Here is a 26,053-nt window from a genome sequence, read left to right as displayed (position 1 = left end):
AAAATAAAAAATCTTTGCTAAATGATAACTGCTGTTCACGATTCTTTATGTGCTAAGTGTTTACCTCTTTGTACGGGAATGTGAATAGTTTTTTAATGCACTGAGATTTATTATTTTTTCTTTTCTCTTTTTAATTTTTTTTTGTAAATTTTACTCATCAATATTTCACTTTTTTTTTTTTTTTTTTTTCTTTACAGATGCAACAATCGGACGCAGTGCATTGTGATCACAGGTTTAGATGTTTTCCCTGACCCCTGCCCAGGGACTTACAAGTACCTCGAGGTCCAGTATGAGTGTGTTCCCTACAGTAAGTATAACCCTTCTGTCATGAATTGAAAACCCTTCCTCCTCCTTTTCCTCCACCCTCCCGTCCTCAGTTTCTCTCTTCCTCTCAGCCCTCTGTCTTCTCAGTGCTTTACCACAGTCCCATTTCTTCCCTGCCTCATCCAGTGCGTGTGCTCTTTGTCTGCAACACCTTCCAGCACCCTTTTCCTCTGTCTCTTCTTCAATCTGTGTCACGCAGTGAACTTTCCATGAAATATGACCTGTAAAACCCTTTGCTCCTACTCTGCACTCCCCTCATTATTGATGTGCTCACCATGTTTCTAGTGGATCGACGAGCCTGGTTATGAGGTAGCAGAATAGAGAGAGTGGGGTAGGAGTGGGGTGCAGAGGAAGTCATGCTGATCTCTGTGATGGCAAGCGGGAGTTTCATCTCTCAAGTCTTGTGCTGAGAAGTATATCAGGCGAAAGCGCCGCTCACCTTGATGGCTTAATATACAGCCATACAACAGGTGTTGAAATATGTTAACAGATGTTTCATTATGTAACAGAACAGGATGGCTCCTCTCATAAGTCAACAAGGTAATATTTCATCTAAAGAGATAGTGTTAACATTTTGTCAGTGCCTCTGATGCTAAAATATTCATTGCCATTCAGCTCCCAAACAATTTTTAGACTGCCTTTTGTGTTAAAATTTCCCCTTTGTCCTTTAAGCTGTCATGATCATTTGCAATTTGTAAAGGAAAGCTCCCCTTGTAACCTTTACATACTGATTAATGACAAAGATTTAGACGAATTGCCAGAATCACTAATCAGTTGGAACTATAATGATTCCCGTCAAAGAGGGAGGATGATGTATGTTATGTTAACTCGTGTCTTTAGATGTGTTTTAGTTTTGATGCAGATGAAATAAGATAGTAAAGCTCAAATAGAAATAATGCAGATTTATTCTACTGCACTTTCTATTCAGTGCTTTTGTTCCACGTCATTCATTACAACTATACCCGTTCAAGCTATTCCCCTTAGCGTTAAATCAAATTGCTCTAGTGAATGTCATTAGTTGGTGAAACTAGTTATAACTTAAAGGTTTACCTTTGTGAGGTTTTGAGAACCTGTAATTAAAGATGGTATAAGCAATAATGGCCATTTGATTCCAAACTATTGAACAAAGCCAAATCCTGTAGCTTAGCTGCTCATGTTTTTGCTTTTTTTTTTTTTGTTTAGTTTTTTACTCTTGCCTCATCATTAAGTATTGATCCAGTGCCCTGCTGTGTTACCCCCAACCTTAATTGAAGGATTAGCCTCAAGGTGCACTTGTGTTCTCCCACTGTTATGATTGTCTTTTGCTTCGGTCTTGTATCAACGAAACAGACGCGACCACTGTTGTGTGGTGAAAATCAAACGTCCACCCAAAGACTCTCTCTGCTCACAAAGCCCATATAACAAACACACAATCGGGTCCTCACTTCGTTCTCCGCAGTTTCAAAGACGCACTTCTGTTGCCCCATCTTTTTGCTTCTCAAGGTCCTTGCCCAACCAGAATAGGACCAAGAACACAGAAAGTTTCCTATCTCAACTGCCCTGGTAAGTGTTTAGTGTTCTCCCAGTCTGATTCAGTCCGCATAAGCCCAATCCAGCCTTTTCCTACTCAAGCCCTCCCGTAAACCAAGATAGTGTGTGATTTATAGGCAACTTCCCTATTTTTTTGCTTTCCTCTTTCCAATCCTCTGTCTTCTCTGTCCCAAAATAAAATCATTATGCCTCACATCATTTTGTAGGGAGTGACTAATGCAGAGAAGCAATCTCAAGGGAAGATTAACTTTTCCACACCAGAAGAAACTCTTACTACAGCATTCTGATTGGGATGGCAAAGCCTTTACTACAGTTTTCTGGTTTTCAGATAAAATAGATCATATGCCAAACACCAAGATTTGTGATTAAAAACATTACAGTGGTCGAGGGGCTTAGGATCTCCCGGATTTGCTGGGGCACAAGACTTGAGAGGATGTTTTGCAAGAGAACGTATTAAGACTTCATTAAGCTGATCAACAAGAGGACCACAGACAGTGTCCTCATTTTGACTAGCAGCTAATGCTCCTCTAAATCTCTCTGTCCCAAAACATGCAACCAGCAATTAGATAACATATTCTATTTAATTTCTTTTTTTTATGCTGCAAACTGAAGTCATTTTTATTAATTCATTCTGTTGTAAAATATTTTATGCAATGACACAAGCAATTTTTAATATTTCACCTCTGTGTAAATAGCCTTTGCAATAACTTTCCAACATTGCCATCTTTTTGGCATCCTTTTGGCATATTTTTGGCTTACAATTTCAGTTCTCATCATAGACTGCCCTCATTAGCAATATCATCTTTATACTCCAGCCAAGGATGTAAATTTTTGCCTTCACTTGGCAATGAGTCACGCCATGAATTGGCTTCAGTAATTGCTTTAATCAGGCAACTTAAAAGCTAAGAAATTTTATTTATTAAGACTCATCTCAGCAAGCTATTTTGAAATTAAAAAAGAACAAAGTTGTAGTCTTTACACAGCCTTGTAAAACTATAGCCATGCCAGTGAGCATAAATATTCCCGATTGCTAACATTTTCACACAAGCTAATAATGCCTGTAATCCTGTAGCTCTATGTGACAGTGATGGCAGGGTCGTGAAAATGAGTGATAGCATGAGTGTTTGGTCCCCTTGATGTTTGAGTTCAGCCCCCCCCACCCACCATTTGTTAAACGTAATTTACATAATGTTCTAATTTCATTAAACACTTGAGTGACTAATTCAGTCTGCAGTGGACAGCAGAAATGCACCCATATCAACACGGAGCACCAGATTTTAAGAAGCTATTACAAGTGTTTGTCACAATTGGATACCCCTTAAAAAGCCTATAGTATTTGTTGGAGAAAGTTCTGTGTGTTTGGGTTAATGTGTGTTGTTATGTGTCTCTTGTTTGTTCTAATGTTGCTGTATAAAAACTGACTGACTGTCTTCCCTTCCCCTGTGCAATCTGCAGGAAACGTCCTCGGGTATCTGACTCACTCTCCTCATTCACTGACCGATTTCTGATCACACTGATTGCTATTTCTATTTTTACATTTCTACTAACGTCATCTGGTCTTCCTTCACATGTTCTCATTTTCCTTCCAGATTTCCCTCACGCCATGCTTCTCTGTTCACTTCTGTTTATGTGGCCGAGGGAGTGTCTGAGACCTGTTGTTAATTTGTTTGCTTCCCATCCACATTTGATCTCTTAGTTAGGTGCAACACATTTGAATTTCCTCTGCGGAATGGAGTGTATTCATATATGGATCCTTGCAAATTTCTAGTCTCCAATGCTTTTTTGATGCTGAAGCCTAGATCAGACTCAACCACTTCTGACAAAATTTAATTCTGATAGGGACATTAACTAATTGGAGCAGCAGAAAATCATATTATTCCATTGTGTATAAATATGGCCTTAAACATGCATGTTGATCCTTTAAGTTCGCTGTCCTTGAGCTTGTTGATTGTGAAACGGGAATCTGGGAAAAGTTAGAAAGAGTTAGAAATGATATATCTGTGATGGCCATCTATCTTCTACGTCTTGAAAAAACAATGCGCTAATCCAATGGCAAGTAGACGAATTATAAAACTGAATCATCTTGAACAACCTGTTATCTAACCTAGGCTTCAGACTTATCAAGGAAGCATGTATATACACTGATTATAACATTAAAACCAGATTGCTTGTGTACGAATGTGAGGGCCTTTAGTTAAGGCACTCCTTTGAATTTTGTCACAGCGGATCAGACTCAATCTGGTGCATCCCACAGGTGAACACTTTCCACTTTCTTGTTGTGTTCCTCCAAATTATTCACTGGATGAAAACATCAGTATCCGGGCGAAGGTCGAAAATTTACCATGTTTGGTCACATGTTTAGCTATATCTGGGATTAAAACTTCTGATTCATGCCACTCTGCTGTCAGGAGAGATCACCTACTGTGTTTCCTCTTTAAATAAAGGCACTGTGACGGTGATTGGACGTTGTTCTGTTTAACATGTGCCCACCTGCATCTGGAACATGGTTAGTTTCCGACCATGAACAGGGATTTTGCTCCTCCGGATACTGACGTTTCCACTCTGTGATATCAATTTGTGTGGTTTGGGGGACTGCTTAGGGAGACCATTCCAATCAGGGGATAGAGGGGATGCTTGGTCTGAAACAAAGTTTAGATGGATGGTACTTGTTAGAATCCAAGAGTTCCAGGATGATCAGTGTCTGCTTGACCTGTCAGTGGTTTTAAATTGTGGCTGATCTGTGTATTTTGCATCAATGTTGATTATTTTATTTTTTTAAAATCTTATTGTTGGAATTTAAAATGAGTAGCCGTCACTAATCTTCTGTTATATTTTTTTATTGAGGCATGATATATTTATTGGTCTGGGACATCTTAGAATAATGGCAGGGGTAATGCTGCTTAACACACCTACATTCATTTTACCTTTCTATCTGATTTGTTCCAGAAACCAGCTGAAACAACAAAAGTGATCCCTAGTCTAATGAATGATGTAGAACATAAGTAAAAAAGTCATGTGTATACAAAAGCTATATTCATATTCATCGGTTAAACATTTTATAATGATTATCTTTTTCCTTCCTCTTGTGTGTATACATGATTTCATTATTTTAAAAGAAATTGATACCTTTTTTTAGATATTATTTGTGGTTGCAATGGAAATGTGTTTTTTTTTTCAAATCAAATTTATTTCAAATAAAAAACAAAAGATATCTTGTATATAGTATCTACAGACGGGTGGCAAATTAAAGGAAAAACTGTGGTAAGTGTAGACATTTTAGAAATGTGATTTGCCTAATTTATCAAACTACTTTCCTGTGTACGTTCAGATTGGGGACCTGCTGAGGAGCACATGGCTCTGTCCATATTATAATTTTGATCAGCTGCATTGAGCCTTTTCAGCCATGCACATTTAGTTTGTCTACAAACCTTGTATTTTATTCAGTGAACCTTGGCGGGTACGGATAATGGCAATTCTCTCCTTAAAACAAGTTTCCACGTTTTTCTTCAGTTCTGTCTACTTTGTCTGGTAGAGCTTAAAAGCTCCCACTGGCCCTTTCAAACATCACCCAACCTGCTCTTAAAGAGTCCAAAGAGTAGAATTTACATACTTACAATGCACAGCAGCAATAAATTATTGCAGAATTGCAAAAGATGTACTGCATCAAACTTGTATATGTAACGGCCCATCACGGCAAACACAATGTGGGCAACTGTAGTGGCTGTAGAATAGTTACTCACAGGCTGTATAATGACTTAAGAGTAGCATGGGAGCACAGTAAACACACACAAGCAGTAACATTCCATCTCACTGTACGAAAAGTTTTCCAGATTTAGCCATAAAGGTGCAGTGTTCTCTGTGTGACTTTGATGCATCAATAGTTAAGTGAGCAAAGTGCCTATCACAGTAAACACAAAGGTGCACGTAAAGGTGTATGTTCAAATGACACATGAAAGTTTGGTCATGTTTAAAGTATACGTAACATCCAAATTAGAGCTGTTTAAATGCAGACATACATATGAAAACATGTTCTGTAATGAGCCTACCACATGACCAGAGCAAAGATGTGCTGCTGAATAAAATACAGTGCAGATATCCCAACAGACATGTTATTTAACTAAAAAAGTATCACTTAATTGTATGACTTTCGAACTTAAAATGTTGTGCGCAAAGCTTTAATGTCAACACACGGAGGCACAGTGTAGGGTAACCAATAATATGACTCTCTGGTTAGCATGAACCAGCTCCGGCTAATTACAAGCTAATTACCAAGTTTTTTTTTCTTTTATGAAAAAGAAAATGAAATAGAACAATAAATGAAAGCTGGAATGACCAAATGTGAATCTATGGGTCACTGAAAAGAAAGTTATATTTTTCTTATAATTATTTTGATATTTGATATTTGAGCCTTTAGGCTTTTGGTTGGTCAAAGCAAGATTTTTTTATGGGATTACTCTTGAGCTTGGAGACTATTTCCTTGTCAGCTATTTCTTAATGAGAATTATCACAAATTTCAGCCTGTAATAATTGGGCTCTATTATGCACTATTATGACTATTTTCCCCCACTGACAAATTGAGTCTTTAAATCTTAAGGTTTTTGCATTTAAGACTGATCTGATAGCTTCATACTCAAACAGCAGTTTGTCTTCATAGTTCCGAGCACATTTGGCACTTGTCAGCACTATAAATGTGAACTGAAAGCAAGGGCATTGTGAACATCTAACTAATGTCGTTGTCTCTCCAGTTTTATTGCACAAAATAACCTTGCGTGAACGTAATGTTGACAAGGACAGATGGAATGTCCTGAAAGTGATCAAGCACTGTCATTTTGTCAGGCGTGCTGTCAATCATGCTTACATGACACGCAAAAATGATTCAAAATGGGGAGTGAGTGCTTCACAAAAGGTCAGCTGACCAATCACAAAAACAGATTACACTAAAGTTTTTTGGCTGGCAAGGACCACTGTCTCTAATATCTAAAGGGTTTGCCTCTGTTACACACAAATGTAATGAAGTGAACAAATGCACATAGTCACAGTTTTAATCCATGTGTGTCATTGTTTGCTAAAGTGATTTATTTTATTTTTATTTTACATATCAAGCACTACTTCATCTATTTAAATGGAGGAGCCAAGCATGCATCAACATAAGTGTCAAAAATTCATTCTTTTGGTGTACACCACATACTCACTTGGTAAACATGTCGTACAAGATGACTCATCTGACTTTTCTCACTTCTTTCCAATTGTCTGTCGACCAGTACTGTGCATTCTGTGGACAGTTCTTGCGCAGAATTTTCTAGTTTAAACAAAGAAAAAAATTATCACATCTTTAAAAAATTAAAAATACTGTAAAAAAAATTTGTACCATTATTATGAATGAGATTAAAATGGAAATTTGTAAGTGCAAGCATCAGCAGACTTAGTTCCTTTAAGTTTCACATTCACATTTCTGTATTGGATGTGGTTACAGTTGCCCCATTGAAGTAGTTTTATGCCACTTTCTTCAACCTTACAATCTCTACCTTATCTTCTTGATGAATGTACAGCCAAACCACGTTAATTCTAGGAACTGTTGCACTTCCTGCCTTGCTGATTTAAAGGCAAGCACTGAGAGAGTGAGATATTGTGCAGTCATGTAACAGCATGGACTGAATCCTCAGAGCCAACACGTAACTGCTGATGTACATTAACGAAATATTGATGACTGATTTCAGTGATTAACATTTTTGGTTCTGACCACCAAACAAAGTAATATCTAATCAACCGGTCGGCAGAATTGTACATACTTAGTCCATGCATCTTTGCAGTTAGTGTCTATGCGCTGCAACCCTACTGTAATGCTCCTCTCTATGCTTCTGTTGATGGACTGTTCTTGCTTACTCAGTCAGACGAAGTCCTTAGTTGACTTTCTCAGTAACCTGAGGAAGATTTTCCCTTCTGTTTGCCCTTAGACATCACACTAATGCACAAGTAGCAGCAGTGTCATCATATGTGCACTGTCAACCATAATTTGGCCCACTGATTGATGTCTATCCTATAGATCTAAATGCAGATGACATTTCAGTCAGTGTTCTTACTGAAACTCTTGCCATTTGAGCTTTTGCGAACAGACGCTCTGTGTCTCAACAACGAAACATCTTCAAAATATTGTTGATCTTTATCTCTAATACAAAATCAAACCCTGCTTAGACCACCTGGCATTTTTTTATATATACTACAAAAAGCCTGATTGGATGTTAGAAGTATAAATGTACCATAATGTGGAAGAATCTGCATTTGTTGTGTTCTTTCACTCAGTTATTCAGGTTTTTCATTTGATATGTCACCCGTCTGTATCTCTTTAGTAAAAAGATAAAATTAAAATAAAAAACGGTGGTGGGTGGATTAAAGTGCCATAACATGGTTGTATTTTGGCTTGACTTTCCAGCTATAAGTCACACAGTACTGCTGTAGCATTCATAAGATGGGACCACAATAACTTTGAGTGTCAAAATAACTCTAAGTCTCAGAAAATTTGTGTTTTATTTGATAATTATAATTTTCTAAATATATATTATTTCCTGTTAAGGTGATCTCTCTGTTCTGTCCTCATTGTTTTGCAACAGTTAAGTGTCTTTGACATTGAAGCAAAGGGAAGTCGCCATCAGTTATAATACTGGCAGTCAGTTAAAAAGAAATCCATCCACCACTGGGATATAAACCAAAGTGTGTGAATCTAACACAATTCCTTTTACAGGACGCAGGCGGCCGCATGTCATCTTTTTCACAACTCTCCTGCTTTTTAGGTGTACCCATCTTTTTCCATGTCTCATAACATGTTGCTGCATATGTAATCATAGCAATGACAGTTAATTCATATTAATCTCTTTTTTTCCCCTTGCACCCCTTTCATTCTCTCTTCCAACGCTTAAAATAGAAGTGGAGCAAAAAGGTAAATAACAGACACGATCTAAACCCTAGCTCCTTGTTTTGTGGCATCTGGTTGTAAATTACCTATTTTCCCATGGTGGCCTCTACAAACACATTGCAGACGTTTCCTTCTTTGCACCCCAGCTGTAATGTTAACGGTCAGTGTAGTGCTACAAGGGAAGTGAAGCTGGCCATAAAAAAGACAGCACACAAGCAGCCAAAAGATGTAAATGGGGGTGTATTGGCTGCATTCCAGAGGGGCATCCTCTTCTCATTCTCTCTGGGTGCTTTTGCTACTCAGCAGAATCTCATATTGCCTGGCTTCCAAACCCTTTCCCAAAGCATGCCATGGTAACAATGTTTCTTGGCCCTCTTTAAAAGCTATTGCTTTCTACTGCCCCTTTTCTCTCCAAGTGCCCCCCCTTCTCACTGTACTCCCCATTATTCTCATCTGACCACTTGCTTCTCTTTTCTCTGTTGATTCTTATGCCTCCGATACCTCAGAGCAACAACCAAAACACCTCAAGAAACCATTTATGAAAGGATACTAAAACTTTAATGTTTGTGACAATTGAACTACTTCGTAACATGACAAGTCTCTCAGGTATATAATGTAGAAAAGCTGGTGTAGCTGAGACACAACCAAGTACACACATTTTGCAGACTCCGCTGACTCCTGCTCTCTCATAACCTCTTCCGTCTGTTGCCAAGTGACATTAGTCGGCTGCATATTATTTTTCGTTTACAGGACCAATTGTTTCTTTATGTTTTCTTTTGTTTCTATTTCCCCTCCTTTGTGTTCTAGTCAACATTATATGTGAATGAGGCCAATCTTTTTTTTTCATTTCAGAGTACTTTATATATTTTAACAGTATGCTTGATAACATTTCTATTTCTTTTGTTATTTTCTTATGATGCACAAAACCAAACCCTTATATTTCTTGTGAATATTGGCTATAGATGTTAGTTGTGTTTTGGCCACTCTTTAATATGTATTTGTACACACTCCTGTTGGACAACCTGTAAAACCAAAATGAAGACTAGTGTTCATTCAAAAATGTTACATTTTTGTGTTTCACATTTTAACCTCTGTCTGTTTCTCATTCTACTCTTTTCTCATTACTAGTTTTTCTTTGTCCTGGGACTCTGAAAGCTGTTGGTGAACCTTCCTTTCTATTTGAAGCGGAGCAGCAAGCTGGGGCCTGGTGCAAAGACCCACTGCAAGCCGGCGACAAAATCTACTTCATGCCTTGGACTCCTTACAGGACAGACACTCTAATTGAGTATTCCTCTCTGGAAGACTTTCAAAACGCTCGACAAACCATCACCTACAAGCTGCCTCACCGGGTGGATGGGACTGGATTCGTGGTCTACGATGGGGCTGTATTTTTCAACAAGGAGCGTACGCGCAACATTGTGAAGTTTGACCTGCGGACTCGAATCAAAAGTGGTGAGGCGATCATCAATAACGCCAACTACCATGACACATCTCCCTACAAGTGGGGAGGTAAAACAGACATTGACCTTGCAGTGGATGAGAATGGGCTGTGGGTGATCTACGCCACAGAGCAGAACAATGGCATGATGGTAATCAGCCAGTTGAACCCCTACACGCTACGATTTGAGGCTACCTGGGAAACGACCTACGACAAGCGCTCAGCCTCAAATGCCTTCATGGTTTGTGGAGTACTGTATGTTGTCCGCTCCACCTATGAAGACAATGAAAGTGAGGTCAGCAAGAGCCTGATTGATTATATTTATAACACCAGACAGAGTCGTGGGGAATATGTTGATATTCACTTTCCCAACCAGTACCAGTACATTGCAGCTGTGGATTATAATCCGCGAGATAACCAGCTTTATGTATGGAATAACTTTTACATCCTGAGATACAACTTGGAGTTTGGTCCACCTGATCCAGCACATGGTAAGAGCCCATCACCCATGCATTTCTTCTGCAGACAGTGATTAAACTTCATTGCTGAGACGATGATTTTAGTTGCTGTCAAGTGCACTGTGATATTTCTTTGGTATTCCCCATCTATGTGTCAGGTGTCACAGCTGACTGATTTTTAATTTAGAATCTAATATGTGCTAGATATGTTATGAGAAGCTTTGGAGTGCAGGAAAACATCTTGGGGAGTGAAGTGAGCTGAGCTCTGTGGTAAACAACACCTCGAAGCCAGTTACCATATCATAAGGGATCAGTATCAAGGGGATTTGGGGAGGTTTACCGTCCCTACGTTCCCCGAGTCCCTGGTGCTAAGGCTTTAGGGACCACTGCTAGCATGTCCCTTTTTTTCAAAGCGAGTGAGATAGGAATAAAGAGAGGTATATTCTCACCTCTGGAAACATACATGCCTGGACAGGTGCAAAGTCTGGCCTGGGGCAAGGTTAGATGATTCCCCCGGTGAAGCTGAAATTCCAAATCTCTATTGGCCATTAAAAAGAGGAAAAAACATTTCACACTCTGAAACTGGAGCAGAAGGTTTTCAGGGCCTAAGAAAGAGATGGTAGACACAAGGGAAAAGGATCAATCATCCAGGGTCATGATAGCTGCGCATGTTTCTAATTTAGCTGTCAAAAGCTAAGCAAAGACTAGCCAAGGCCTGCGATAGCCCTTGCACTGAGAATATAATAACAGTAATTATCCTAATCCCCTCCACACCCAGAGTCCTAAATCTACCTAATACTCAATGCAGTCAGTGATGTGCCACTGAGGTCAAGCAACTTTTCTACAGATTATCCAAGAGCTCAAAATTTATTAATGTGATGTCTCGTCCACTTTGGTATTGATAGGAAAGGGGCTTGGGCCGCTAAATTGGGTTTAACCAGTGGAACAGCATCAGTCTAGCCAGAATAAGGCAAGCTTTGCTGTGACAAAGGATGAAGTCCAGGTTTCAAAGCAGAGGTAATATGCAGAGGGTTCACAGCAACAATCATATTCATTATGGTTCCACCTCTGGAAGTCCCTCCAAAGCCAATACAACAGATAGAGTTGTTAAATTAAACATTTGCATTTTACAAGTGCATTTAGATCAGCTGAGGAGAATACTACGGTCAAAATGTATTACCTTCATTTATTCAGTCCAAAAATACAATTTCATGCATTCAAATGAAGTAACTTAAAAAGAGATTATTTTTACATGTACCCCAGCAGAGAGATGCTCCAAAAGTGGCCATAATGTAACATTGTCTCTTATTTTATAAGATAAATTTCCTAGTTTATAAACTGATTATGAATGAATCAAGCAGCAGTCCTCATTTTAGCTTTGCTGATATGAATTGGGCTGTGTACAAAAGGGCTTTGCGCTCAATTGATTTGTTCATTTGTTGAATGGACACCGATCGCAGAGAGCAAAATCAGATAATTTAAAAGGTTATTTGTGTGAATTTAGCCTGAGTGCAGAGAAAATATTTCACACAGTGAGAGCTTCAAAGGTTCCAAAAGAGTCCACTTCACTTCCTGTTGAGTATGTTTGGAAACATACTCTATCTGGCATACTGTATTAGCTCCTTGGGGCACACATTTTTATTTTAAAGTTAACAAGGACTCTATTCTCTCATCTTGACAAATGAGACGCGAGTCTGGCCCTGCTGCTGACTAATGTATGTTGAATTGAAGTCGATGAGAGCAAGGGAGAATGGTCCAGGATGATCATCAAGATGTCAATAAACTTGTCCTCCCACATGTCTGATGTTGACACATAAATGATGGCACTTTTTTCTGCCTGTCACAAGACGCCTTCTCTTTGATATATTGAAGCTTGTGTCTTTGCCTGCACCACTGGGCTATAAAATAAAGCTATCAGTATGCTTTTGTGGTAAAACTGCAATTTGAGTACTGTAAAAAAAATTCTGCATTGCAGTGTTGTTCAGACCTTAAAACATTTAAAGCACACGTGAAAGCTTGAAATGTGATTTTTTTTTTTACATGCGCATGCAAGACACTAAGAATACAACAGAGCATTGCTAACTAACTCCTCAAACATCACCGACCTAAATATGAGTGAGTCGAAATGCTGCTGCTTCATTTTGAATTGTATTGGCCCATTCATGAAAAAAATATATCCATTAATTGAAAGCACAAGAAATTCAAACTGATACAAATACTCATTGCAGCAACCTCTCTTTGCAATTAGTGTGCAAGCGAGCGAAACAGCTGTTTTTTTTTGTTTTTTTTAAACCTTTTTTTGTCATCTGTCTATTTACATAGTTGTTAAATCACCATATGCTGTGCAAGAAGTTTACAAAAACACTCCAGCAAACAAAGGGCCTCAAAGCTTTCAAAGGTAAATGTTATGTGTCAGCAAAAGTTCTGTTAATTGTGTCGTTTTATTAAGAAAAGAAAAAAATCGGGTTTTCATTCTCTATTTTTCCATATTTGTCTTCAACGGAATTTCCAATTATCCATAGATGATGACTCAATGGTGTAGTTGCTCAGAGAGAGACTGATGCCTGCAAAAGTATGCATCTGCAAAGGGACACTGGAATTCCTGCCTTCTCTTCCCCATATTTCTAAAGTGTGCAAACATCTCAGTCTCTTGATTCGCTTCGTCATGGAATGCAGAACATCAAAGTGATGTAAAGACCGTGTGCGACAGACAGTCGGGTTCTTGTCAACTCTGATAATGTTGCTTATGTAGAGACAAGATCATCTCTTGTAGGATTACAGGGGAGTGAATAGGGTCAACATGCAGCTCCTCTGGAAGTGGACATTAAATGGGTCAGTAAGTCCCTCTCTTGGCTTTGACCAGCAGCCCCATAATCCACTCATTTAACCACAGCTCTGTGCAAGTTTTCCTTCTGGCTAAGAGCTCATAAAAAGACATATTCCTTTGTCGCATCTTGTATGTGAGATGATTAAATTGATTTAAATGAGCTGTTCCCAGAGAAAACTCATTACCTTCCCATTTCTTTTGACAGTTTACTCATGCGAAGCTCAGATATGTGCCCTCAAACCACTTAGTAAGCACTATCAAAAGCTATTTTTACAAGAAGTGTGCACAAAAAGAGTCTGATGCTACCTCAATTGGACGCATGTGAGCCTTGGAAAACTTTTATTCATCCCCTGTTGCAAAACAACTACATACAAAATTCATCTGCGTTGCACTTAACACCAACAAAGATCAGGGCCCCTCTTCATTATTCGACATTCTTCAAATGCCAAAACATTTGCATACAGTTTCAAACTGTGCTGCACCCTCAAATTGTATATGCAAGTGGGGACTGTAAGAAAGAAAATTACCCAATTTGTTAGAAATTATAAAGTAAAGTTGTTTGACGAGAATTTCAATCAGCTTATGAAACTGCATGTGGTCAAAGCGATGTTCCCGCAGTTCTTGTGTTATAAAAAGTGCTTTACAGTGCATAAATGTTCACCTGTTACAGATGCATGTAATTCGTGTATGTTAGCAGTCACCCCAGAGAGCTTACCTCTTGCAGTCTGATGAATATACTGGTACTTAATAAGGACCAAAACGACTCATCTCTGTCGTCTGCAGTGCTTGCACAGATGTCAACTTGTGCATGGCAACATTTACAATTGAAACATGGACGATGAGAAAGACAGATGGATGCTTTCAAAGCAATCCGCAACCACCTCTCAAAAATGGCACCACTGCAGAAGTATCTCTTTTCGATTGGCCAGCGGGTCTCCTTTGATTTAAAAAAGACATTTTTGAATAGAAATTTATGGAAAAATTCCCCTTCATGGGATTTATGAGTATGGCAAAGGTGTTCGTAATCATTTCATAGTACTGGTGTTTATGACGTTTATTTAGCAAATTCTTGTCTTATTAGAGTAACAGCAGACAATGAAGTGCAATCTTTGATCCACAGGTAATTTCTGTATCAGAGGTGCATCACTCTCTCAGTCAGCTCGACAGCTCATGTGTCACATCTGGCTTCAAAAGAAAGATATGGCGACAGTGAAAAATGACAAACCGAAAGGATTCATATCAGAATTCTGCTAACTTCAGGGTGACGGCATCTGCCTCTGTATATTCATCTCTTATGCGTGTATATATATATATATATTTGTATATATTTATTTATTTTTTGTTAACAGTCAAAATCTCAAACATAGACATTCAAAGCATTACTCCAAACACCAATGGGGGATGACTTTAACTTCTGTTATAAAGTCAAAATCAACATTAAGCTTTCCTAGCTATTTGATGTGCGCAGGTGAAATGTCAGACTTCCTTCTTTAACATGCACACCAGTGGTACAGGGCAGGGATCAGGATGTGTAAAGAATGGCCTGTTTGTTTTGTTGCCTGAACAACAATCCTCCCTCTCCCCTGCCTCCTGTCAGCATCCCAAGTGGACACAGCAGTGTGAAAGGAGAGGTTATCGGTGTGGAAAATCACCCTTTTTGTTTTTGTTTTCCTGTCCTCTTGTCTTATTCTCGAGGCTATGATTTTTTTTCTGTGACAGGTTCCATCTTATTACTTCTCTCTTTCATGACTGTGACACCAGTGTTTTCGTCTTAGGACTCCTCCGCCTCGATAGTCCACGAGCTGAGGCCCCCCATCCTGATATTTGCGTTTTTGTTCGAGTATGTCACCACATTTAAGCATCTGTTTGACTTTTTCTCCTGAGTGTAGACTAAGGCTAAGGCCAGGCTGCTCAAATAATGCGTTTTGGGAGAAGCGCACAGTAAATGACTAGATTTAAGTAAATCCTGAGTTCTGCCTCTTGGGAAACTGTAAACACACAATAGGAAAAAGATGCCCATCACGCACATGAAGCTTACTTATGACATTCAGAAATAATATTTCAAGTACTGGCACAGTTTCCTGCCTAACAGGGAGTTTTTTTTTCTCCCACACAGCCTTTTTCATGAAATCTATGTCCACTTAGTTGTGACTGCATAGCTGAATTGACTCAGACATCTTGTGCAATTGCTTCAGGTGTCTGAGTGCAGGTTTTTACTTATTTACCTGATCCCCTACCATCAGGATCACACTAATTTTGTCTGGCTACACACGCCAAGCGAGCCTTGACCACACCAAACCCAGAATCTTACTGTACAATGTGCAGCAATGCTTCAGAATGTATGCAAAAAATCTCTTAAACTGAGCTGAAATCATGTCAGGCCCATTGGCGGCATGGTTAGGAATAGGGATGTGCACGACTAATCGATTGGTCTGAACGGTGCACATAATCAACAATTTTTTTTTTTTTTTTTTTTAAAGTCAGCAGGAGGAGACTTGTGTTTCACTACGCGGAGATGCGGAACTAATGTTTACGGCGCTGTTCCTGCCAGAGTTTGCACCTATAGCAGAAGCAACAGATTGGAGCAGATGTCGGAAATGGCAATAAAACTAAACAGTGCATGGCAGTATGTCACTCAACTGAACAAGAAAGTCGAATGCACATTATGAAGCTAGCTTCCCACGGTTTTTACCAGCGCAACACGGACTCGCTTATTAAAGCGTCACAAAAATGTTTAGCTCCAGGAGCAAAAAGAGCAGACGGAAGGACATCAAAAACAGCAACAACCAAAAAAGGACTGGTTTTGTTGTAACGAAACGCTCGTGTGACATCAAACGCCAGGAACAAATAACTGCTTTGGTGATTAATGTTACTTTAATGATGATGTCACGACTAATCAACTTTAATTGACTTGATTAGTCGACCTAAAAAAAAAAAAACACTTAAAATGCCAATCCCTTCTTAGGGCAGATTGATTCATTGACTTTACTATCTACTGTGGCACTCAAAGGTGCCCACAAAAATCTCAGAATGTCCGCCCAGGTCATTGATGTACTGAACTGTGTTGCATGTGAGTTGGGAGGACATTTTACCGATAGGACACCCTGGGGTATCGGACTGCTCTGCGATTCTATTCTATTCATTCCATGTAGCTTTTTTAAAGATATACTTTTATTCTGTCCCCAATGATGATTCCACCGTTCAGTTCTGGGCTGATAAAAAAAAGGGGGGGGGGTCCACAATAAGGATTTACAGTCTTGTTCACAGTGTTTCTTAGATGACATCAAGGTATAAAAACGTAACTATCCAGTGTCTGATCCCATTAAAGGCTTTCAACACATGAAGTCACTGCTTTTCGCTGAAATCTGATCCCAATTTCTGCTGTCTCTCCAGTATAAGATGTTACAGCCAGTTGCTAGTACCAGATAAAGAAGCCCATTTCACCTTGTGTCCCCAAACACACCACAACATAATGTGTTCTCGTAATACCCAAGCTGCTAGTTTTCACTTCTGCGGGAATGTCCAACCACTGAAGTTAAAGTGCTGTCCACAGCCCGTATGATGTCCACTGATTGTTCAAGCATATGGAGAACAGTAAACCTGGGGTTATGATTTATAACATCACAAAAGAGTTGTTTTACATAAGAAAGACAGAGAGGAGGAAGGGGGAAGGGTGATTATGGTTATACTGAGTCCTATAGCCAGGGGGATCCACAGTCTCTTGTTTGATTACAGTCAGACTGTGAAACAAGGCGTATTAAGAGAATTATTACTTAGACATCACAATGGTCCCCCATCACTGCCTGACACACGCCTTTGAGGAGATTTATTTCTCACAGCCTGATTATTGTGTCTCAGGGAGTCTGTGTTTCTCTAATCCGTGCATATGTGGGTCTGTGCAAGTTTTTGTGTGACACAGCTACGTTCATAAGTGCACGCATGCCATATGCATTAGCAGCCTCACAGATGTGCGTCTGTGCCAAAGTGTGTGTGACCATCCTCTGCGTGCATAGCATAACATTTCGGTCCTCTTGGCACACTCAGAGTTAACGCTTGAAATTTGAAGCACGTAAAGAGCAGAAACTTGCCAAGGAAAAAAAAAGAAAACAGTAGTCTGGTATCTGTTTCCTGTACTTCGGTGTCGTTTTTTGAGTGGAGTTGTTATACGAATGTGTACATGTGTTTATACGTATGTCTGTGGTTGTGTGGGTGTGAGTGGAGAGCAGTAGCTGCCTCTGTCCATATGAATCGATGCCTTTGTACTGGGGGTGAGAAATATTGGAGACAGCGGTAAATAACATAATCCAGCTATTAGGTTTTGTTCCCTGAGACATGATGTGTACTGAACACACTTCACAAGGACATGACTCATGGGAAATTATATGAATTTTCACTCAGCTTTCTTCATATTTACTGCTGATACACAAGCAATCACATGCTGTGTTTCCTTCCACAGCTACAAATGCAGCGTAGAGTGAAAGATGTGTAATCCAATTTCCTTTGTGTGTTATTGTTAATATTGGTAGATATCGAAATGTATCACAAACGTGTTAGAAATCATCACACTGTTTCATACTCACGAACAGCTCTATTTCCTTATAAGCCTAGATGCAAGGCTGCATACAGAAAGGCCTAAGTGAGATATGTGAAATATGCAAAACAGATATTTCAGCGGCATTAGCAGAGAGAATTATTTACACTTTTTTTCATCAGTTCCACACCTTATTTCCATTAACCTATGCTCTGTGTCGAATGACTTGAAAGTAGATTGGTAACTCATTTATTTTCTCTTCACTACAGTCTCAGTCATCTGGCATTGGCCAAATACCTCTTGAAGGCAGAAACAGACCTTGAATTGTCTGAGGCTCCACTGGCTCGTTAACTTTTGCTATTCCTCCTCCATTGGGATGCGATTACCACTAAGGGGCCACATTTCAGTGTATAATTTAAAAAAAAGCACGAAGTACCTTAGCACGAAGTAATTCTTCCACAGAGATGTGAACAAAAAGGAAAATCTCCTTAGAAGCCTTGCCTCACGTCATCATGGGATTATTCCACGACAGAGTAGGGGATAGAAGATGGCGTGAGGGAGTTTGAATGATTCTTTTCACTTTTTATGAGGCAAATTATCTGAAACAAATCCCCAATGTGTGTTCTCTTACCATTTCCTCCTCTCCATCACAAGATAAACAGCACCTGATAATGAGTGTGAAACATTACCCTGATGAACAACCTTGCAGTGTTTACCGAACGTAAAGCCATTAGACACAATATAACAAACACACACTATTTCAGTTTCCATTTGTCTCACTGACATGAATACTCATTTGTGGTAAAGTCTCCTGGAGGCTCCATGTGTGTCTGTGTTTCCTGAGTTCTTGTACATGTATACATACACTGAGACAACACTCGACAATCCGGCCTTCTCTTCTTGATGCCCTTCTTAGTGCCTGTTATGGATCCCAGACCTATAGCTCCTGGAGTAATAACAATAATGTGCGAGTGTTGAATCACACAAAGCGGTTATGAATAAGTCTGTCTTGTCGATTGGCAGTGCTTTTGAGAATATCAGTCCATGCGCTCAGACTTTGTGACAGCTAATTGAAGCTTCCCCTTGGGCAGAGTGTAGCAAAGATGTAATAATCAAGGATCCTGTCCTGGTTTTTTGCTGCATAACCCAAACGAGGAACTTGCTTCTTCTGTCATAATCAAAGAAATATTATACAGGGAAGGAAATCAGCGCTGTCAGACGTGTGTCGCAACAGCAGAAAACAATGTTTGGTTCCTTTTATGAATCAGAAAAAGTAAAGGCAGCTGCAACTCTTTCAACAGATCAATACTCACTCCTACCAACATCTACTTATAAACTTAACCACTTATATGTCTACCTGAGAGGAGTGTCCATTTTAAGCCTTCCCACTTTCGTTGGTTTGAATTAAACTCAGCTACGGCGTAAAAGTAATGCGATTATTGGGTTGCTAGCAGGATTACTGGTTGACATGCCGAGCACACAAGAAGAGCAGTGGTCAGAAAGGTGGCATTGTTTACGCACAAATCTCACTGGGAACTATAGCCTACATTCACATTAGCCTCTTTTTCACACAGGAAAGAGGATTACTTTGCATCATAAACATGATATGAAAACCTCAACAGGATTATTTTAGACCTATTATATAATGTGTTCTCCTCATAATATTCCTCATTAATGAAGCTCTCTGATGTACAGCTGTATTCAGTGGCAGTGTGGATCCAGACCAACCAATTTTAGCAATGCCAGGGCAGTTTTTAGTCACACGTACCCACACACTACTTCCCCAAAGCCATCCATTTCATGATGGGGCATTTCCTCTATAACAGTAGCCTCCAGGAGAACCAAACCCATTCGTTTTAGCCTCATAATAACTGAGCCTGACATTAATTATCTTTCAAGTTTTACCGCTGATCGCAGGGGCATAAAGAAGTAGATAAATAAATCAAATAAAAACCTTTAAAGGCATTTGATTGTACGTGTTTTACCTGGACTTTTCAACTCAACTCATCTCAGCAAGCCATGACAAGCAGCCCTGCTGAATGAGGGTGTGGACAAGATCCAGTTGTTAGTTGACATGCTGAAGGAATGTGCTTGGATTAAAGTAGATGTATCTTTGATTTATTGTCTGTAGTTGTGAGCCCTTTATCTTAAGTAATGCTGCCGAACAGTCATTCATTTTCATTTTTATTTCTGTCCAGGTTCAAAACTATCACCTTAAAGAGACTGAGGTCTTATCTTTCATACTTTGGTAATGAGAAACCTTTAAAGGGCCCCACAGTTTCTTGGGAATCCTTTGGACATTTGCCAAGCAACTCTGACTCGCATGTTTAAAAAAAGGAACAATAATAATGATTTACAGGCTATGTTGACACACACACATTGCCACGAGACTGTGTAAATTCAAATTTTGTTTATAATGAATTTTTCTGGTGACTTTTGCTTTCACCTCTGTTAGTCTTCTTAAAACAGTTTAGAGCGACGAAAGCGTATTGATGCAGGACGGAGACAGCCATTTCTCCTCTAGCCACCTAAATGTTAGTGATGAAAAGACACTAAGCACAGGTTGTCTCTTAACCGCTGTGACAGGCTGTGCAGCTGAGAATTTCACTGTGTTGAGTAAAAGGATGCAGGTAGGGGAGGAGGGACAAGAGCAGGGGAGGCTGAGGTGAAGCCAGCCAGCCAAATCTGCCTTCAGCTCAGTGTCAAAACAGCCAGTCAGCTGTGTACACCGTCATGTCACCTGCTTGTGTTTGTGTGTGTGTATGTAGTTCTCTAGCCCCCAACAGGAGGGAGCACACAGAGTCATCTCCTCTGGTCAATAGAGCCTAATTCGCCACAGGTAGCAGCTAGCCTCAAAGGCGATTTCCCTTCAGCTCAACTGTGCTGAAGCCTTTCATCCACACCATGGGGCCTGGGGTGAGCAGTTGTGGATGTGTGTGTGTTGGGGATGGTTTTGGTTTGTTATCAGCCAGACCGATTATCCAATGGAGGCAACAGATATGGAGGTGTTGTTGCCTGCAGTCTGGCTGCCTCTCCTTCAAGCCACCAGATGACAGAAACTGTCCTCTCGCTTTTGAGCTTGGCCCCATTGTTTCTGAATTTTCCTGTCATTATCTTCTGTGTGCCTGTACTTTCCACCTCCTTCCCACTCGGTTCCCTTTGTCCTGCATCTGCCTCTGAACCCCCTACCCTCCTTCATCCTCTTTCTGTCGCTCTCTCTCGTCTGTTTCCACCACTGGTTGTACTACTGAGAACCGCTGTGCTCAACTCAAGCAGTGTAACAGCACCTCTTCACATTCTCTGCATGCTCTACAGGCAGCCTAATGGAGGAAATCAGAGTACTCAAATGCGATTAGATTCAGTATGCACATCGCATTCCAATCAGAGCTCCTCAGATTGATGTATCTTATCCCTTTAAATTCCCTCATCAAGATGTTTTTCGGGTGGGGTAAGGTTATTTTTGCATTTGTTGGTGTGGAGCGAATTTGTATGAAAAAGTTTGTGTTTATCGAAAACTCGGTCATGTTTGACTTTCTTGAGATGTAATTACAGTGTTCCTCACACTCCTCTAGTGTATCTCATGAAAAATGTCCTCATAGTTTTTTTTCCTTAGTGGCTCATGTTAAATGTAAGGAGAGTGCTATTTTCTCCTTTCCCGACACTGAGACATATTGTTTTTGCCTAGGGCATTGCATGAGTTACGGCACACCTGCTTTATCAGAGAATGAGTTGGTGAGAGAAACAACTGCAAAATGAATGTCTGGCACCATGGCTATACATACAGGTCTTTGTTGCTCCAGTGAAATTTAATCAGCCTTGCCACAAAGTCTCCCAGGCAAGACTGATTGCCAGACATGAGGATGTTACTGTAATTATCATCTTGTTCGCTTCAGACTGAGTGCCCTGGATAAACTACAGTTGAAGGGAAAGCAAATATGCTTGTTGCACAAAGCACTTACCAGCAATTTACATGACAGGACAGAGATGTATAAGCGTTGAACATGAGAAAAAAACTGGACATCTAGCCACCAGTGGGTCAAGCTTTCAAACCCTGTGCAAGTATTTTCAGGAGGCATCCAAATTACGCACACCCAAGAACGCCACTCTCATGAGCTGACCTCACCGTAAAAAAAACACATATGGCAAAATATCATTTGTTTTTTTTGTTTTTATTGACAGAGCTGCATCATACTTTCATAAGTTGAATAAATATGCCCCAGTGCGAAGCATATTCCATAAATCATGGCAGTGATCATGTTTTCTCCCCTTGCTGCGCATGAGATGTTAGTACTGCAACCAATCATAATCCCTCTTTACCCTCTCTTTCTACACAGCACCACCGCTGTCGGAAGTCACCGCATCCATTCAGCCTCAGAGAACTACAACCACCACTACGACAACCACAGCACACTGGGGTGTGGCCAACACTACCACCACAACAGGGCTCAAGGAGGGCAGCAGGGGAGCACCCAGGCCGCCTCCTGTAATTCCACAGACCACTTCTCCTCCTCCCCTGGAGTCCTTCCCTTTACCTGAGCGCTTCTGCAAGGCCACTGAGAAAAGAGACATAACGTGGCCTCAGACCCAGAGGGGCATGCTTGTGGAACGACCTTGTCCCAAAGGAACACGAGGTAAACAGGTCCACCTCTCACCACAGGGCTTTGTGTCTTGCTGTGTTCAGTATGGCTGAAAGTATCTCAAGAGAGAATTCCTAAATTTGTTTGCTCTGGTTGATATACCGGGATATTTTTATTCTGCAAAGAGCACTAGTGTCAGGGAAACAAGGACAATAATTTATTATGGTGTTGGGTTGTTTCTCCTGAGCTTGCATGGAGACGTGCATTCCTCTTTTGATTGTGTGTGAAATCGTGCTCAGACTTCATCAGACATGGAGCTGATTAGGAGAGAAAAAAGAAATCGTTGCCACTTTGTAGCAAAAGCAGCCGCAAGGTGTTGCAAATACTTCCAAAAAACATTTGTTTGTACCAAAAAGTAGATGAATAAACAGGTGAGTGGTGTTTGGAGTTTACTGGATTAAAAAATGTCCCTGCCCACAATGTTCCCCCTAGAGTATCAAAAGAAAACAAAATAATATTTGTGTTGGCTGATATTTCTAAGTACACAACCTTTGGCCTTTTCATAAATTAGGAATTTATATGACCGTGTTGCATTTGTACACTTTCTTCCTGTGATCTCTTTCCTTTTCCTTTGTTGTCCTATAAATGACTTTTTTTTCTTATTTACCCTGCCAGGCACAGCCTCTTATTTATGTGTTCTTTCCACCGGGGACTGGCACCCAAAGGGCCCTGATCTCAGCAACTGTACCTCCCACTGGGTCAACCAGGTGGCCCAGAAGGTTCGTATGAGCTCTGCATTTCTGTTCACCTGCTAAGTGGAATGTGTAAACACAGAAAGGGAAAGTTTCTTTGAATTCTGAATTGATTTGATCACTTCTAAAAAGAAGGCAACAAATCTGGGTCAGATTCATTGGTGAAAAAAGCATTTTTGTCGTGCGTCATTAGAAAACATAAAAAGCAAATAAAAAGAGGTGCAACAAAAGCAACATTTATTAATATGAAAATACTGTGGTATACAGTTCATAAAATTATATTACAACTTGATCAGTATGAACAAACCTAATGGAAGTGATCATATTTGCTCCTGATATGAGAAATTCCAAAGTTTTGCAACTTCTATAAAACATACTCTTCGTTTCAGTTTTTTTTCCCCTTCCTTTTTTTTTTTTCTTTCTAACACATGATCCACACACCAAAGTACCCCACCAGCATCATCCCTGCTTTTAACACACACATTTCAAGGGCTCATTCAAGTGTGATTCAGCATTGGAAACAAAGCTGATAAGAACCCTCCGAGTCTGTCTTCTTCGATTACTGTCAACATTATTCACTCTCTTCTCCTGCAGATCCGCAGTGGTGAAAATGCGGCTAACTTGGCCAACGAGTTAGCCAAGCACACCAAAGGCCCTATATTTGCCGGGGACGTCAGCTCCTCGGTACGCCTGATGGAACAGCTGGTGGACATCCTGGATGCTCAGCTGCAAGAGCTCAAACCCAGCGAGAAGGATTCTGCAGGAAGGACCTTCAATAAGGTAATCACATCCACCAAAATGCTGTGCTGTGTTAAGGAAAATATTAAATCAATCTTTTCATTGATTGCCTCTTGCGGAATTACGCCACAGTCAGAGTTTACAGGGCTTTGAAGCTTAACTGACAAGGGAGTTATCCTTTATTAGTTTAGCCGGTCAAGTTCAGGGAATGATTCGTAAAAAGAAAAGCAAGCTAATGATTTCAATGACCAAAGAAGCGATTAGAATGTTTGTGGCTCTTGACATGTAGACGATATCGATATTTCACAGCAGTGTTTCTACATTAATTTTAATGACCACAATATGGCTGTGCTGATTATATGTGATGTGTCAGGCATTTATGAAAAGAAAACACTAATACTCACTAATACTATCCACAGCGCTTTTACATAAACAGGTCAGTGGCACAAGGCAATGGGGAGTGGCTGCTCTGGTCATTTATTAGATCGTTTGTACATCCAGATGCTCTTTTTCTCCATAAACTCTTGAACGTGTGCAATTGACCTTTCTCCGTTTTTTTTTTATCTGTTCCTCTTTTCTGTTAAAAAAAGCTTCAAAAGCGAGAAAGGACATGCAGGGCATACATGAAGGTACTGAAGCAATGCTTCTGCCCACTCTGCTTGCTGCTGTCCCCTCTATTCCTGCACTACTGTATGTGCCCCAGCCCAAGTCCAGCAGCATGTTTCTTATGCACTGTCATGTACTCCCTCCTCCCAGTGCTTCCTGCTTTTCTGAGTATCCGCTTGACACACAGACATAGTTTTACTCAAAGTGCTCTCTAAGACAAAGAGAAGTAATCTCTAATTAGTGTGGTGGCTTCTTTTTCGTTGGATGTGTCTCTGTGTTGTTCTCCTCTTTAAGAACTGACAGCTATGATGTGTTTTGTCATTCATTCTGCATTCTCTATTTTATGTTTATGTTGTTTATTCAAGAGTGCACGCCTGGATGCAAAACACCACAATTCAAGGAAACATCCTGTTTTTACATCCCTCTCATTATTCATTAAATGAAGGATTCGCTGCTTTGTGGTAATGTTTTTTGCTTTTCTGCAGGAGCTAAGAACAGTTGTCACTTGTTCAGATCTAATTCATTCAAACCTCGTTTTTGTCAGGGGCCATCAGCTGACCTTTCACTGCATGTAATTTAAGGTTTTAGGTCTTTTTAAAAATATATATATTTGTAAGGGTGCAAAGCTCTGGAGTTACTGCATGTCAAACTTTTTTCCCCTTTTTTCTGAAATGTTATCGAGGGCTAAGAATCGCACGTCAATAATTTGGCCTCATATATCCATCTAGCATTACAGGCATCAATGTCCTCCACCCGTCTCCAATACGGTCCCCTCAATAAAAATCTCTCCTTTGGGAGGGCATTAAAAATGGATCAAGTTAATTAGCTAAACGACCCGGCTTTACAGCAGGAAAATTGAAAAAAAATTGAAAAAACATCCCACCCCCTCTTATGTCACATCATTCGTTTAGTTTCTAATGTCACAACATGTAAATTGGAATTCAGAGATGGCGACACTGTCAGACAGGTTGCGTCAATATAAATCACTTTTAATCGGACTAATGACAGCATGCGGGTATGCAAGACAGTGATTGTTGAGTCAGCATTATCTGACATCTGCTATACTTGACACAACATCACATTGGCTGTCCCCCACTCATCCACCAGACCTCCCCATTATTGATTACCTGATTAGACACACGGATTTTATTATTTCCTGAAATTAGCCTGTATTGTCTGGACCCCAGTCCCAATTTATCTTCTGTCTTTCTTGAGCTTTAAGGTGTTTTATGGTGGGTAACTGTTTGCAACCAGGATAGAGATTAAACACTGACATATCGCTCACATTTCTCCTTTTTATAGCCTTTCTCAGAGTGACTTAATGGCTGATCGTAGTTGTACACTGAGCTTTGCAATTAGAAA

General features: G+C 40.0%; 1 protein-coding gene across 34 annotated transcripts in view; it reads left to right on the top strand.

Moving 5' to 3' along the window:
- The window catches only part of adgrl2a (adhesion G protein-coupled receptor L2a), a 99,386-nt gene that overhangs the window by 52,525 nt on the left and 20,808 nt on the right, over positions 1 to 26,053 (top strand). For 28 of the 34 annotated variants that reach the window (XM_075485473.1, XM_075485466.1, XM_075485465.1 and 25 more), the window contains exons 4-9: positions 198 to 307; positions 9,893 to 10,693; positions 22,353 to 22,649; positions 23,271 to 23,374; positions 23,942 to 24,127; positions 24,676 to 24,714. In XM_075485473.1, the coding sequence (XP_075341588.1) occupies positions 198 to 307; positions 9,893 to 10,693; positions 22,353 to 22,649; positions 23,271 to 23,374; positions 23,942 to 24,127; positions 24,676 to 24,714 (1,537 nt within the window). The remainder of the gene's footprint in view (positions 1 to 197; positions 308 to 9,892; positions 10,694 to 22,352; positions 22,650 to 23,270; positions 23,375 to 23,941; positions 24,128 to 24,675; positions 24,715 to 26,053) is intronic. The other 6 variants (XM_075485468.1, XM_075485498.1, XM_075485500.1 and 3 more) reach the window with 1 other exon arrangement.

The sequence above is a fragment of the Odontesthes bonariensis genome, chromosome 15 (genome assembly GCF_027942865.1).
Source record: "Odontesthes bonariensis isolate fOdoBon6 chromosome 15, fOdoBon6.hap1, whole genome shotgun sequence".
Taxonomy (NCBI): Eukaryota; Metazoa; Chordata; class Actinopteri; order Atheriniformes; family Atherinopsidae; genus Odontesthes; species Odontesthes bonariensis.
This window is presented reverse-complemented; position numbering and strand designations above follow the sequence as displayed.